Source organism: Podarcis liolepis (assembly GCF_965112155.1).
Source record: "Podarcis liolepis genome assembly, chromosome: 7".
In the NCBI taxonomy this organism is placed as follows: Eukaryota; Metazoa; Chordata; class Lepidosauria; order Squamata; family Lacertidae; genus Podarcis; species Podarcis liolepis.
Window position 1 is genome coordinate 2,747,166 of NC_139561.1, and position 14,877 is coordinate 2,762,042.

Sequence of the window (14,877 nt, forward strand, 5' to 3'; positions counted from 1 at the left end):
ACGGGGGATGCCAGGGACTGAGTCTGAGACCATCTGCTTTCAAAGCATGGGCTCTGCCACTGAGATGTGGCCCCTTCCCACACTCAAGATGTGTGACAAGAAAAGCTGGTTTGTTGTTGTTGTTTTTTAAAAACCCTGTATTATGCAAACAGCACATTTGAACAATCTCTCCTCAAACTTTTTACCACCCAGATGTCACCCAGCTATTCCTCTGGGAGCTGGGATTCTATCTGGCTGTTTCCCCACACTTTCCAGTACATGTTTGCAGAAGGCCAGCCCAATACATTTTGACACCTGAGCTGGATCCCAAAATGGCACCTCCTGCCCTAGTGAATGTTGCTGCCAGAGGCAGTCACTTCACCTTGCCTCGTGGGTGGGCTGGCCCTGCGTTTGCAGTCCTAAGGTCTAGAATCTTTGTTTCAAGTAATCAAGCTGAGATTCTCAGCAAGCTGAATTCTGCAGCTAACACAATATTCAGACGTCCCATGGTAACAGGACTTGCTTATAACCTTGACAAGAATACAATTGTTCAAAGGCAATTGGAACTGCATTACTGCTTTACCTCTGAAGGAACCAGTCACATACGTATCAGGGCGATCTTCCTGTTCAAGCTGTAAATGAGCAGACATAACAAAAACACGCAACATCTTGTGCAACCTCCTGCTTCCCCCTCCAAACTATATTTCTGAATAAAGCTGATGACGATCCCTTTTGGTTATTTGCCAGGGATCCTATAAACTATAGATGTCCCCTTAAGTCTCCCTCTCTTTCTCCACTGTTAATAGTCTGCTAATGAGGACCCCAAACCAATCCAATGGTTTATTCCAAAGCCCCCTTTAAAGCCTGTCACTCAATTTTCCCATTTCAAAGGGAATGGAGCCTTCTTTAGCATCCAGATCTGACTGTCGACATCATAAAGGAGAAAAATGGAAGGAAAACTTCTAAAAGTGAGGTCACAATAGGAAGGCAATAAATATTCCATATGTGAACTGCTCTAAGGATGTAACTTTTATGCTTTTAACTTCCTGTTTGGCTGCCATGGCGAATGGCTGTGCCCATAACAGCAGAGCCCTTTTCTGTGAACAATGAGGATAATATGGGAGTAATGATCCTCCCCAAACCCCTCAGGGCCTGGGGTCTGATACCTGCTGCCTGTTCTGAAGGAATGTGGGGGGCAGGGGGCACTGGGCGCAATGCACCGAGCATCTCAGCAACTCTCCAAAGCCGATGCCATGAGCAGAAGACACCTGTTTTTTAAGATAAATATTCAGATTTAATTAACAGGCATGCTCTGAACTAGTGGAGATAAAATAACTTGCTAATTTAACCAGCCACTGAGAAGGATTCGATCTGGAGAAAAGACTTTTGTCGCAACTAAAGAACAACTGAAAGATTGAGGGCACAAGGAGAAGGGGACGACAGAGGACGAGATGGTGGGATAGTGTTCTCGAAGCGACCAACGTGAGTTTGACCAAACTGCGGGAGCCAGTGGAAGACAGGAGTGCCTGGCGTGCTCTGGTCCAGGGGGTCACGAAGAGTTGGACACGACTAAATGACTAAACAACAACAAAGAACAACTGTTAGAAATACATGAGTGGACGCTAAGCTTAATTACGAAATGGACTGTGCGAAATTTTGACCATGATTCTGGCAATGACCATTAACAAAAAGATGAAAGGAATTCCTGATTGGAGCTAATGTGTTAGTGCAGAGGTACCATCTCATTAGAAGTTGGTAGGAGACCAAAGAGGAGAATTCTGGATATCTGCCACTAATGGTGGACTGTGATGTAGTTAAAATTACCCCTGTGAGCAGAAAACAAAAGTAGCTTCGCTGAGGAGCAAGACAGCACAAAGGACTGGCCCACTTGCTGAATTAACTGATGGGATTAATTGTATAACCCCAGGGGGAGGTGAGCCTTTATTATTCTCTTTTGATATATTTGTACTTGCAGTTTTACCTGGTAAACCTCCCCCAAAGGGCAACTGTTTGAAATATGCAAGCGGGCTTGAAAGAGCATTCTGCTGCCATTATGGCTTAAATATAATACTGACTGGGTGACGGTTTTGGCAGCTACCCTCAGCGGAAGGATGGAAAGAATTCTGGACTGGAGTTATAGTGTTTTTGCAGAGGTACCAGCATCCTGGGAGATGGAGTGAGATTACAAAGGGGAATTCTGAATGTCTGTCCGGGACTAATGGCGTCTCTTTGTTTGGGATGTGGCATATTATGGCTCCTAAGAGCAGAAACTGAAAATGGAATTGCTGGAGTGTGGATTACAACAGGGAAAAATATTTCACACAGAACTACGAAGGCAAAAGTTGAACAGACCATTGGTTGCAAAAATAAATGAAAACAAAATGAAGGATTAACATCGGAATGGTTTATTGACTAATTAAGATGATCAGCACTTCGCGAAATTCAGAGCGTGGGTCATCCAAAGATATATAATTTGCCACGTATATCTGGCTTTTTTATTGTATTGTAATTTGGAATGTTTTAATGTGGTTTTTATTGGATTATTAAAATGGAAAACTTAATTATTATTTTTTAAATAAAGCTTTTAAACTATTTGGATTGGCTGAAAAGGTCCCCTGAATGGTCACATTATGTGTGTGTGTTTGTGTGTGTGTGTGTGTGTGTGTGTGTGTGTGTGTGTACACAGACGCACACACAAACTTGTAGAATTTACACAGCCAATCTCAGAAGAGGGAAGTGACCCTTTTAAGATTATACCTGCTGTGACATTTAAATGAAGTAGACACTTACCCCCTTATAATTATCGCTTTTATCTTATGCAAATGTGATCAGTCAGTTGACTAAAAGCCATGTGATTAATGGACTTAAGACTGAACTATGCATCAAGTCGGCTGTACCCTTTGGCCTTTTTAATCTTTAAATGGGATCCTGGGGAGGAGGGTGCTGATTAGGAATCTCAAGTAGGATCTTAGGCACCATTTCCTGTTCTGCCCTGTGTTTGTTGCATTCCACTGTAGTTCCTCTTCTGCCAAAAAACTACTTGCTGGCTACTGCAGCACAATTGTAATTGCATTATTCTGCTCCATTCATTTCAGTGCAAAGGAAACATGGTGCAAATGACTCAATCAGTGGTGTATTATTTGTGGACTGAAAGCAGCAACAGTGAATACTCACTGGACGGATTTCTGTTCTGGATGTAGGATGAACCTGAACATAAGAAGAACCTCCTGGATCAGGCCAATGCTGCATCTAGCCTAGCTTCTTGTTCCCAGTGGCCAGAAAACTGGCAAGTAGGACCAGTTGGCACAAGCTCTCCCTCCTCTCCTGTGGTTTCCAGCAATTGGTATCCAGAAGCATCATTGCCTCTGCCTGTGGAGACAGAGCCATGGGAACACCAGCATTTCCCACTCTAGTTTCTGTTTTCATCAGAATTCTCTGACATCCCTAATTTCAGGTCTTTCCCACCTGATCCTTTTAGATATCAGGCATGGGTTGCTGGTGGTCACTATTGGGGGCTCTCGGGGCAGAGGTCAGAGCAACAGAAAGCATACCCTCCAACATTTCACCAATGAAAATGGGGAGATCCTTTTCAATAATAATAATGATGATGATGATGATGATAATGATGATGATAATAATGATGATAATAATAATAATAATAATAATAATAATAATAATAATAATAACCATAATAATTTTATTATTTTTGCCCCACCCATCTGACCGGGTTGCCCCAGCCAATCTAAGCAGCTTCCAACATATATAAAAACATAGTAAAATTTAAAACATTTTTAAAATTCCCCATACAGGGCTGCCTTCAGATGGCGCATAACTCCATGCCCTCCAACATTTCTCTAATGAAAATGAGGACAACCTAAGGAAAATCTGGGATCAAATCAGAAACTGGGATGGCTTCTGTAAATCTGGGGCTGTTCTTGGAAAACAGGTCTGCCAAAAGTAGACAGAGCCGGGAGTGACAAAAGGCAGAGGTAATGGTAGGCAGAGGAAGCCTCAATGAATTTTGGCCTCAGCCAAGGAGGTTCTTAGCTCAGGTCCCTGCCGATACATCAGCTGACATAGAGCCTTATGACGGAGTGCAGTGCAGGCAATGATCATCCCGGCCTGGAATGAAACAAACTGCTGGCCTGTTTTTTGCTGCAGTGTTTTGCCACAGCTGTTGCACATCAGTCAAAAGTGCCGCCCAGGTGCATTTGCAATGCTGTGGGTGGGAATCTATTGAAATGGAAACAGAAAGGAGTGACAGGTTCTATGACTCTGTGAGGTTTAATGGAGGGTGTCTAATTGGACCTGTTCCTTATGGTTCTGTATGCTGTCAATAAGGCATTCAATTAAATCAGGGAATAATAATCCCTTGGTAGGTGCTGGAGAGAACTGCAGTTTCCCCAGCAAAAGAGAAAAGTCTTGGTTGTGCCCACTCAAGGACGTAAAGTTGTGGAAAGATGTGGAGCTGGACTACTTTAGTGCCTAAGGAAGAAAATCCAGGTGGCCCCCTCCCTTCCCACTAGTTGACAAGGGGCATGATTCACCGGGATGGGGGGGGGTTGTCTCTGCCCCCCCCACAGCTCCCATTCATTTCAGAAGGGTCTGTGCAGCACAACTTCCTGGAGAAGGAGCACAGTGCAGAGAACAGAGGATCTGCTTTGACTGCAGAAGTTCCCAGTCTCTGGCCTCCCTAGCTAAAAGGAAAGGTTCAGGAAGCAGATAATGCAGAAAGACCTCTCTCTGCCCAAGACCCTGGAGAAAAGCTAGCTGCCAGTCCGTGTAGGCAATCTTGGCAGGGGCGTAGCACTGTCCACAGGCGCCAGGGGCAGGTGTGCACACACACCGCAAGCAGGGATGGAGCGTGCTCACCCAGTCCTTGCTGCTGCTGCTGCCAGGCAGGAACAGGGCACGGAGGGTGAAGAGCACCCTCCCCACCTGGTCTCTGCCCAGTGTGTGAGCACCCGCCCATCTGGGCCTGTGTCCCAATGGTATGGCTACCAGATTTTTTTCAATGCATCCGGGGACCCCCCCCTTTTTTTTTGAAGCTGAGTAGCAACAGGGAGTCAATAGTGGGGATGGTGAGGGAAAAGACCCTGGGCCCAAGCACACATGCATATCGTATAAAGGTGCAAAGCCCTTCTTTCCCACTCCGTAAAACATAAATGCACGAGTTTTTTTTTTAAAAAACTGGGCAATGGCGCATCACCCACCTGTGACTCCCGAGCCCCCCTTCCCCCTTTGTTTTGACAGATCAGGGGAGTTTCAGGAGTCATGGGCGGGCAGCCATTGCCCAGGAGAGGCCAGCCTGGTAGTGCAGTTGGCTCTGGCTGGCTTCAGAAGCTGCTCACTGCTCGCTGCCGTGGTGCCCACCATTTTTCCTGCACCACGGCAGTGAGCAGCTCCTGAAGCCAGCCAGAGCCAGCTGGCTCTGGGCTACTGAGGCTGCTGCTGCCACATTTCCCGAGGACAGATTTGCAAATCTGGGGACATTCCGGGGACGGAATTTGTCCGGGGACAGATTTGCAAATCTGGGGACTGTCCCTGGGGACATCTGGTAACCCTACCCAATGAGACATATGTGCTTTATTTCAGAGCAGACATGTACAGGATTGTGCTGTTATGGAGATAAACTTGAGGCTGAGTCCAAAACGGGGTTTCAGTCACTTGGTAAAATGGTTGCTAGTCAGACTTTAGAACTCAAGGCAGTTGTTCTCAGGGCAGTTGATAAGAAGGTGTAACAGAGGAGTGGCTTCAGATATGGGGGGGAGGGACAGAAATGGGGCACATAAAGAAAAGAGGTGACTGTGACAGAATAGAGAGAGGTCAGAAAGTGAGGATAATTGAATAAGCAGGAAAGAAAATGCATACCGGCACCTTCCCCCTCCCCCCGGTGTTGAAAGTGTGGAACTTACAACTTCATGGTGAGTACTGGCACCATTTTGTTCTAAAAAAAGAGAAAAGCACTGCAAAGTAGTATGTCCACCCAGAAGCGCCTGCTGGTGCAAACAACGTTGAAAGCACAGAACTGCTCTTAAACCCTAATTAGCACAAATAACCACAAATACACAAAAGAACGAAAGAAGGTCCCGATAGATCAGTCCAATTGAGGCATCTGACCAAGGCCTGCATTTTAAAATGAGCTTAAAGATATATTTGCAAATGTTTGTATGTTTCATGCCAGGCATAAAGCAGCTGGCTAAGTACTCTGGCAGTTGTTTATCTTCCTGCTCTCCTGGACAAGCCCCCCCCCCTGATTTATAGCAGTACCAGGAGACAAGTTTCTCAAAGTTGTAAAAGGGAAATACAGGCTGGGAGCAAAGGTTACAGTGACCCTACATATTACAGAATACAATCAAGCTGCAAAAACACTAATTAAGAGTTGGTAAATAGTAAGATTTATTGTTTAACAGAAAATAATACCATGTGCCTCCCATTAGACTCGGGCCATATTTTCCTAAAGTTAAAGGGCAAGAGCTAATGGGGAAAGCAGCTGGCTGGGAAAGGGGGGTGTAAATTGAAGAGGCTGCTTTTGAAGCTGTTTTTACTGAGTTCCTTTTCTTCTAAAAAGCTATCTATGTTATGTATGAAATTTATTGGCTTAATGTAATTATGCAAAGGATTTAGAAAGTAAGAAATGTTAGATTCTTATGTTAGATTCTTATTTCATTGATGGTGTGTGAGAAGGTGAACCCAAGATCTCTGTTTAGATAGAATTTAAAATCATGAGCCATCTGTTTTAGCCATTTGCCCCTGTTGCCAGGGGCAACAGGGGCAAAAGGTGATCTGGTAATTAAGGTGCCTTGTCGAGGCAAATGTAAGATATATGGCTACTTGTCTGCCATTTATGGATAGAAGGAAATATAGCTCTTTGTCTCCCATAAAAGGTAATAGGAAATGGGTGTATCTTTTATGATTGGTTCTAGCAAACAGCCAATAGGAATTTCAACCAGGCTGATTGGACAGAGGCAGCCAAAGGAGGAGCAAGGGGGCTGGGCTGAGGGAATATAAGTGCTGGCCATCAGGGCTGGAGGGGGGCAGAGCTTTTGGTAACCATATACCACTGTGCCTCTCATTTATTTGTCTGACAAATAAATTATTATTTTAATTTCTCTATTGCTGCATTGAATATTTCATTCCAGCTAAGCGTTAACCACAAGCAGGGTGCTACACAATCTTCACGCAGGAGATTTACACCTTGAGGACCCATTTGAGACAGCTTTAGAGGCTGATTTAAAGATCCAGAAGAAGAAGAATTTGGTGCAGCCATGGTGGGGCTGTACCACTTTGAAATGTGGGTGAAAATCAGGTCTGTAGGAATACAGGTGTGGCCTAGCTTTCTTCCTGGCATGCCAGTTTTCTCTCTGCAGGGATCGTTTTTTTAAGAGGAAGCATTTGACCAAGTCACTCCACGTTTGCAACCTAAACTTGTACAGCAAAGAAGTAGCTTGTTTGCTTTATTTATTTATTTATTGTATTTTTAGCTGAAAAGGCTCTCAGAGTAGCTTACAAATATCAGTTCTAAGACAGTCCCTGAACATATATTTAGGCTGCACATATACCATCCATTTAAAGCACACACCCTACAAGAATCCTGGGAACTGTAGTTTCTTAAGGGTGCTGGGAACTGTAGTTGTAAATGAGGAGTAATTACAGTTTTTAGAGGAAGTCTTCAGAGAGGGTGCTTTAAATGCATGGTGTGTACACAACCCTACTAATGATTCTTAAAACAATGGGGGAGGGACTCCAAGCCATTAGGGAAGTAACCTTACAGGGTTTATGATATTATTCTTTTTTTACACACGTTAATATGCAATGGAAAAGCACTTTAATATGTGACTAAGGCTTGATACTCAATGAAGCCTTTTGTTCAGAAAGTTTTGACCATAGTATCACCTCAGATATTAGTGCACCTCATCTAATCCTCTCTGTGTTATTAGGGGAATCTCAAATGGATGCAACCTCTTTGACCTTAACTTTTCCCATTAAGTTACTCAGGCTTACGGACAGAATCTGCTCTCTCTTGGAACATTGTCTTTATCCCCTAGACCAGTGTTCCCCAACCTTGGGCCTCCAGCTGTTTTTGGACTACAATTCCCATCATCCTTGACCACTGGTCTTGCTAGCGAGGGATTATGGGAGTTGTAGTCCAAAAACAGCTGGAGACCCAAGGCTGGGGAACACTGCCCTAGACCACATAAATTAGGGATCTGCAAATGTCTATCATTACCCATATTGATGGAATATATAGTGAAGGTAACAGATTTATTTGGAGTTTTAGGTTGTTGTTGTTGTTGTTGCTGCTGCTGCCGCCGCTGCCCCTGAGGTAATTTCAAATCCTTCTAAGGTTTTTCATTGTTTTTGTTCAATAGTAATAGTAAATAGAATAGAAAAGAAAAAAGCATCAGCACAAAAATCTGAGATTTTTTAAAGAGACATCTTAATCAACTATAATTTCATAAAATGAATTTGCTGTTTTGTGATTGAATGCCCACTGCTGTCCAGCCCTGTTCTTAAGGCTCTGATTATGTTCTGATTATGTTCTGTTCTGATTATGGAACACCAGGGATCTTCTTTTCTCTAACTGGGGAAGTTTGCTCTTCTGCAGATTTCCAAACTGTTTAGCTTTTTGGAGACCTGCTGCTTCTTCCTTCTTCAAGGCGGCTCTACCCTGATGACACCTGAGGGAGCAAACCTCTCTCTCTGCCGCTCCAGAAGATTGTTCCACAATCAGAATGCAATTACCACAAGAACAAGGCTGGACAGCAGGTGACATTCAATCACATTCCTGCAAGTTCATGTCGTGAAATTATAGTTGATTCGGATGTCTTGTGCAACAAACCTGCTTCCCCAAAACCTAAGACTTTTGTGCTGATGTTTATTTTATTTCAATTGCAAATGAAAGCCCCACCCTCTCCCTCCTTTGAAATTGCATGAATGGAAGGACCAGAGTAAGGAGAGAGGGAAGGGGAGACTGAAAGGGTTTTGTGGTACAGGGCACCCTTCTCCAGGGCAGAGGTGAGAAACCAGTGGCTCCAGTTCCCATTATCCTCAACCCCTGATGGCTGGGACTGATGGGAGTTGGAGTCCAACAATATCTGGAGAGCCACAGGTTCCCCACCCTTGCTCTAGGGACATGCTGTGCTCTTCTGCATCTGTAAATAAAATGGCATTTTCCAATAGTTTCATGAGTCTCTCCTGAAGGGGAGGTTTTCCTCTCTATTTCTGGACTGTTTTAGGGTTGGTAGTCATTGAACATTGACTCAAGGGCTACCTTATTGGCCATCCCATAACTACCTAAGCCTTGAGGTCTTTTTCAAAAAGTACTAACTTACTAGCTGCCTTGCAGTCACAGAGACAACCACAGTGTTTGTGGTTGAGTCTCCAGTGAAGACAGCTATGATTGTAGGTCACAATGAAACAAAGGCAAACATCTTCCACCCTCCCTCTTTTGAGGCAGGTAACTTTTAGTGTTTCATTCCAGTCTTTGTAGACTTCTACCTTTCTCTTTCCCCCAGTCTGGCTGCCTTTCTGCTCTTATGTTAAGAAGGCAAGAGTAGCCTGCTGGATCAGGCCAATGCCCCATCTAGTCCACCATCCTGTTCTCACAGTGGCCAACAAGATGCCTCCATGTGAAACCTGCAAGCAGGATTCAAGCACAAGAGCATTCTTCCCAAGATTCCTTGGAGGCCCCAGCTTGCCCCGCCCCCAGGAGCAGGGCATGCACACCACCCTGGGCAATGGAGTGGCTAGCTGCGCCACTGGCACCACCACCTGAGCAGAAGAAGAGCATAGCTGGAGGCCAACAGCAAGTGCAGCATGCCTGTAGAGCAGGCAGGGGGGATTTGTTGGACCCCCCATCAGTGGGAAGTGGAGCCACAGCTTCCTCACCCTGTCCTTAGAGAGGGAGGCCCTGTATCACAAGTCCCTTTCAGCCTTCCTCTCTGTCTCTCTCTCCTCCCTCCCTCCCTCCTTCCTTCCTTCCTTCCTTCCTTCCTTCCTTCCTTCCTTCCTTCCTTCCTTCCTTCCGTCCTTCCTTCCGTCCTTCCTTCCGTCCTTCCTCCATCCCTCCCCCCCTTATTCAGGTGTTTCCTTTCATACAATTCCAAAGGAGGGAGAGGATGGTGACATTCTGATTCTGCCCCCTCTGTCACTTCAATCTCTTTGGCTTTATTGTCCTCCACATGTTAGGGGCTGAGATCCTGTAGCAATCCAGTGAAATTTTGTACAGGGGTGAGCAGACTTCAGACTTCTGAGATAAGCTTTGCTTTAAACACACACACACACATAGAAATCCCAAGGTCGCCCAATAGTGGGCCAGCCAGCTAGGAGTACATTAAGGATCCAGGAACAGGATGCCTCAGAGCATATGTTCAGCTCAGGTATTTCCGAACAGTACCAGCAATGAGCTAGACAAGTCTTTTTCACGTAAAAATCCATACCTGGTTTCCCCTCAAGAATTCTTTTCCACCAACCTAATTATTTGCTAATCTTCTGCAAATCACTCAGAGGTCAACCAGTAGATGCTGATTTACCCTGCTCACGCCTGATTTCGAACTCTGGAAGATCAGGCTTCTAAACTGAGTGGGGGAATCTGTACCATATAGAAGCCCCCCCACCCCACCCCCCGCTACCAACAGGAGAAGTTCAATGCAAAACACTGGTTACTAATACACAGCCTCACTTTCTGAGTCTTTAGATGTGTAAACTGGTGTCAGTTGGGACTGGTAGTGTCATGAGCTCCATGGATATTATTTTGAGCAGGACTGGTCAGAAGGGGAGGAGGAGGAAGAATGGGATGAGAGTGCTGAGCTCAATGCGAGGAAGGGCTCAGAAATCTTCCAGGAGGCACCCCCACCTGCCGGGACTGGATGTTCCAGCAGAGGAGGGGGAGACTGAACCAGCCGCTGTCCTGCTCCTGCCAGTGTGAGCCACTTCCAGATAAGCCCCAGAAGGTCATGCTTCTCGCAGAATAAAGTTGGAGATGGAGTCATATTCCCAACTTCCACTGGGTTTGCAGCAGCGTCTTACAGAATCCATTTCTGATGAAGACATATTACTGTACTGACTCTCCCACTAATAAGGTTGGTTTGTCTTAATACAGCAGGGTCTCTGTATGGTGCTGAGTTTTTTCTCCCTCAAGACTAATCTCCTATTTCAAGGCTTAGTTTTATGGCAGTATTAAAGGCAAAACTGATTGGACTTTTTTCTCCTAAGTGAGCTGGTGATTCCAGAAGACAGCACTGAGTCTTATGATGGAAACAAGCATGCTTTGGGACTGTGGAATTCAGCTTAATGCTATGATGTTCATGTGATACCAGTAACTGAGGAGGCTCCTGAACCTTGATCAGATAATGAGCCGGCTGGGCAGGCTCTGAGGCTGTCTCCAAGGATGCGCCACTGGGTGCGCCAGTGGGAGCAGACCCAACCTACTTGCAGGAGTGCCCGCTTGCTTGTCCCATTGGTTTGGACCTGAAAAATACAAATGACCGTGTCCTCCCTGATCTTCAAAAAGAGGGCAAAGGGTGCTGAGACAACTTTCATTGTGCCTAGTCATGTATGTTACATCTCTGCTTTGAAGCACTGAACTGTGTAACCTGTATGTTTAGGCCATGTAGTGACTTGTGTAATAAATCCTTGGGGAATAACTGAGCCAAGAGTCTGGGTCCTATGCCCACAAAAGGGAGCAAGGACAGGGAGGGGGTAAGGCAGGAGGCCAACAGTAGGTGGCACCAAAGCCAGTGACAGGCAGAGCCAACTAATTCTAGCTTTGTCTCCCTTCTCCTTCCTGCTGAGTTCTTTGTGGGCAACAGTGACACTAAGGAAGAGGAAGTTTACAGGCAGATTATATGTAAGAAGGCAGGAAGCTGGGGCTGGCTGTTCTGCTCTCTCTCAGTGGCAATGTTTTCCTTGCACAATGCAAGAAAGAAGCGCACCCAACAAGACAGATTCCTTTAAATGAATGCTTTTGATGAGGAGAGTTTTAAATCTATTGGCAATGGCAAATGGATTAATGACGCCATGCATTACACAACTGGGGGTACAGCAGGAAAAAACCATATCCAAAGCAGTTTCACATGGTCTTTCACCTATACCTGCTTTCTTGTAAAAGAACAGTCCAACTTCAGTGATGATTATCTGGAAAGTGACTTTACACATTGTGCTAAGATTCACCCAGTTTTCAAGCTACAATAATTATGCAATCATGTCATGGGGGTTAAAATTAAGACAGAGATAGAACAGGGAAAAGAGCACTTTAAACCAAAAAAGGCATTCTTAAGCATCAAACATTGAGGTTTTTAATCCTCAAAGTGAAATGAAATGTATTCTGTAATTAGTGGAGCTGTACATCTATTTCAGTCACTCCAAGCCTTTCCCATCCACCAACCAGGTATTATATTTCAACAAAGCAATTTTCAAGGGAAAGACGGCCAGTATGCTACAAACAGGAGCAATGATGTAAAATTACACACACACCCCCCCCCGCTTTCTTCCTTTTGGTCAACTTTTTTAAAAACAAACACCCAGTCTTCATTCATTCTATCATAGAACGTTGCAGGAGTGAGAAGCAACTGCTGTCCTTTCCAACTGTGCCCCAGATTGCAGCCCGTTTACTTTGCTCCACAGAATTCAATGGGGGCCACTGAGATCCAAGCCAGCCCCTCCTCACATAAGGTAAAGGTAAAGGGACCCTTGACTATTAGGTCCAGTCGTGACCGACTCTGGGGTTGTGGCACTCATCTCACTTTATTGGCCGAGGAAGCCGGAGTACAGCTTCCGGATCATGTGGCCAGCATGACTAAGCTGTTCCTGGCGAACCAGAGCAGCACACGGAAATGCCGTTTACCTTCCCGCCAGAGCGGTACCTATTTATCTACTTGCACTTTGACGTGCTTTCAAACTGCTAGGTGGGCAGGAGCAGGGACCGAGCGATGGGAGCTCACCCCATCGCGGGGAATTCGAACTGCCGACCTTCTGATCGGCAAATCCTAGGCTCTATGGTTTAACCCACAGCGCCACCCGTGTCCCTCTTCACATAGTCTTTCCCTTATTTTTCACATAGTCTTTTCCTTATTTTCCTGTGCAGGTCATGTTCCTGTAGTTTGTAATCCATGAGATTTGGGTGGATTACTAATTCAGTTCCCTTGTATTACCAGAATGTATTAATTTGGAAAGTATGTAAATTTTGACGTTTCTCATCAAAGCCCTGAAGTGACCCCATGACGAAAGTAAAGACACCTGCACCCACTGTATTAACGCCGCAAGGGACTTTTTTATGTGTTCTTATGACCTACTGGTGGCGGAAGGAGCGAGCCACATTCCAGTGAGTGAGCCTGTCCCTGGCTGTAATACTAGTGTTAGCCTGCTCACTGGTCAGAGCTGAAGGAGCTAAAGGGCAGAGAGATTAGGAGAGGTGGCTGGGGAAGATGAAACAGGTTTGAAAAGGCAACTGAAACCAGCTTAGGTAAGATTGCTTAACAAAACAATTGGGAATTTGGGGCAATTTCTTTTGGGGTGCTCTCGTGCTGTGGATTCTTACTCCCTTCTTTATGGTGGAAGTAATTGGTGATTTTACTTTGCTTCCTTTGGGTCTCCCACTCCCCCTGAGGTGATATTGGTGCAAATCCCAGGTCCATATAATTCTTTCTTGTAAGGACCATGTTGAGCGTGGAAAAAGGTAATTGGGAGCAGTTTGCTGGAGTCTCTTAGTCCTGGGTTTTTTGGCTTCACTTGTCTCAAACACAAGATGGATTATGCAGTGGCGTAGCATGGGGGTGCAGGGGGGCCCGGCCGCACCGGGTGCAACATCTGGGGGTTAGTGTTAGGGGGCGCAAATCCACGGGTTAGGGGGTGCAAATTACTTGCCTTGCCCCGGGTGCTGACAACCCACGCTACGCCACTGGGATTATGTTTATCTTCCAGTTTCCCACCTTCGAAAGGTGGGGAGGGTTGTTTTACAAGCAAGGTTTCATGCTTGCCCCTTATCTCGGTGGGCCTCTAGGGTTTCTGCACCCTTTTCCGTCTTTAGTTCTCAGCTTTAAGGCTTTCAACGCTCACCGCGGAAATATTTCTGGGAAGGGGAATAATTTACCTCAGCCTTGATGATACAGCAGGTTCGTGCCTCCCTTCAATGGATGAAATTTGGATTGGGTTGGATTGATTTTTATTACGGCCATTGGCCCGTCACACGACAGTTTCCCATACCAACATAATGTACTTGAACCTCCAAATTTAAAACCGTCAAAACTTACAAAAAACAGACAAAAACCAAAGCAGAACAAAAACAAAAGACCAACATCATACATTACAATAAATTTGTAACATAACCATCACCCTCTGCTCACAAATCAATAGAAGACATCAATGGTGATTCACCTAGTTACATCCTAAAACATAGATCATGGTTTAAAGGGATTTTCCAAGCCGCACAGGAGTCCGTTTCTCTTCTTTAGGGATAGGACGCTGATCAAGAATCTGGCAACCGTGAGTGATCTTAGGGGGTCATCATCATTTAATAGATATCTCAGTTTGGCTTCATTCGTATCATCGGCAATTCCCTTTAGATATTGAGCAAGAAACTTGCTCCTGGCCGAAGAGTGAAAAGCACAGTCAAAAATTATGTGATGCAACGATTCCGGTGCCCCACAATTACAATCACATAAGAGCGATATCTGTCCATTGGAGAATCTATTTCTCAGTACGTTCGATGGGAAGGTGTTGAATCTTGCCTTTACAAAGGCATATCTATGAGCCGAAGAAGTTAAGGAATTCAAATAGTTTGGGAGCCTTAAGAGGGGTAATAAACCAAGGTTTAGAGGTGAGCAGGTACCATTGCCCAAGACCATTTTCTGCTGCAAGTCCATCTCCTCTAGTTTACAGGTTACTGTTCTTTTAACT

The 14,877-nt window shown here is 45.1% G+C and overlaps 2 protein-coding genes across 3 annotated transcripts in view; one reads left to right on the forward strand and one right to left on the reverse strand.

Annotated features, from left to right (window-relative positions):
• The window catches only part of FER1L5 (fer-1 like family member 5), a 122,521-nt gene that overhangs the window by 100,517 nt on the left and 7,127 nt on the right, over nt 1-14,877 (reverse strand). The window contains exons 3-5 of the mRNA XM_083514092.1: nt 4,046-4,212; nt 3,154-3,348; nt 563-611 (exon numbers count right to left, since the gene is read on the reverse strand). Coding sequence (XP_083370218.1) covers nt 563-611; nt 3,154-3,228 — 124 coding nt within the window. The 5' untranslated portion in view covers nt 3,229-3,348; nt 4,046-4,212. The remainder of the gene's footprint in view (nt 1-562; nt 612-3,153; nt 3,349-4,045; nt 4,213-14,877) is intronic.
• The window catches only part of LOC310711880 (neuropeptide FF receptor 1-like), a 71,346-nt gene continuing 68,954 nt past the window's right edge, over nt 12,486-14,877 (forward strand). Inside the window, exon 1 of one of the 2 annotated variants that reach the window (XM_083514311.1) lies at nt 12,486-12,654. The gene's annotated coding sequence lies outside the window, so the exon portion shown is untranslated. Of the gene's footprint in view, nt 12,655-12,969; nt 13,445-14,877 lie in introns of those variants that run through there. The other variant, XM_083514312.1, reaches the window with a different exon arrangement.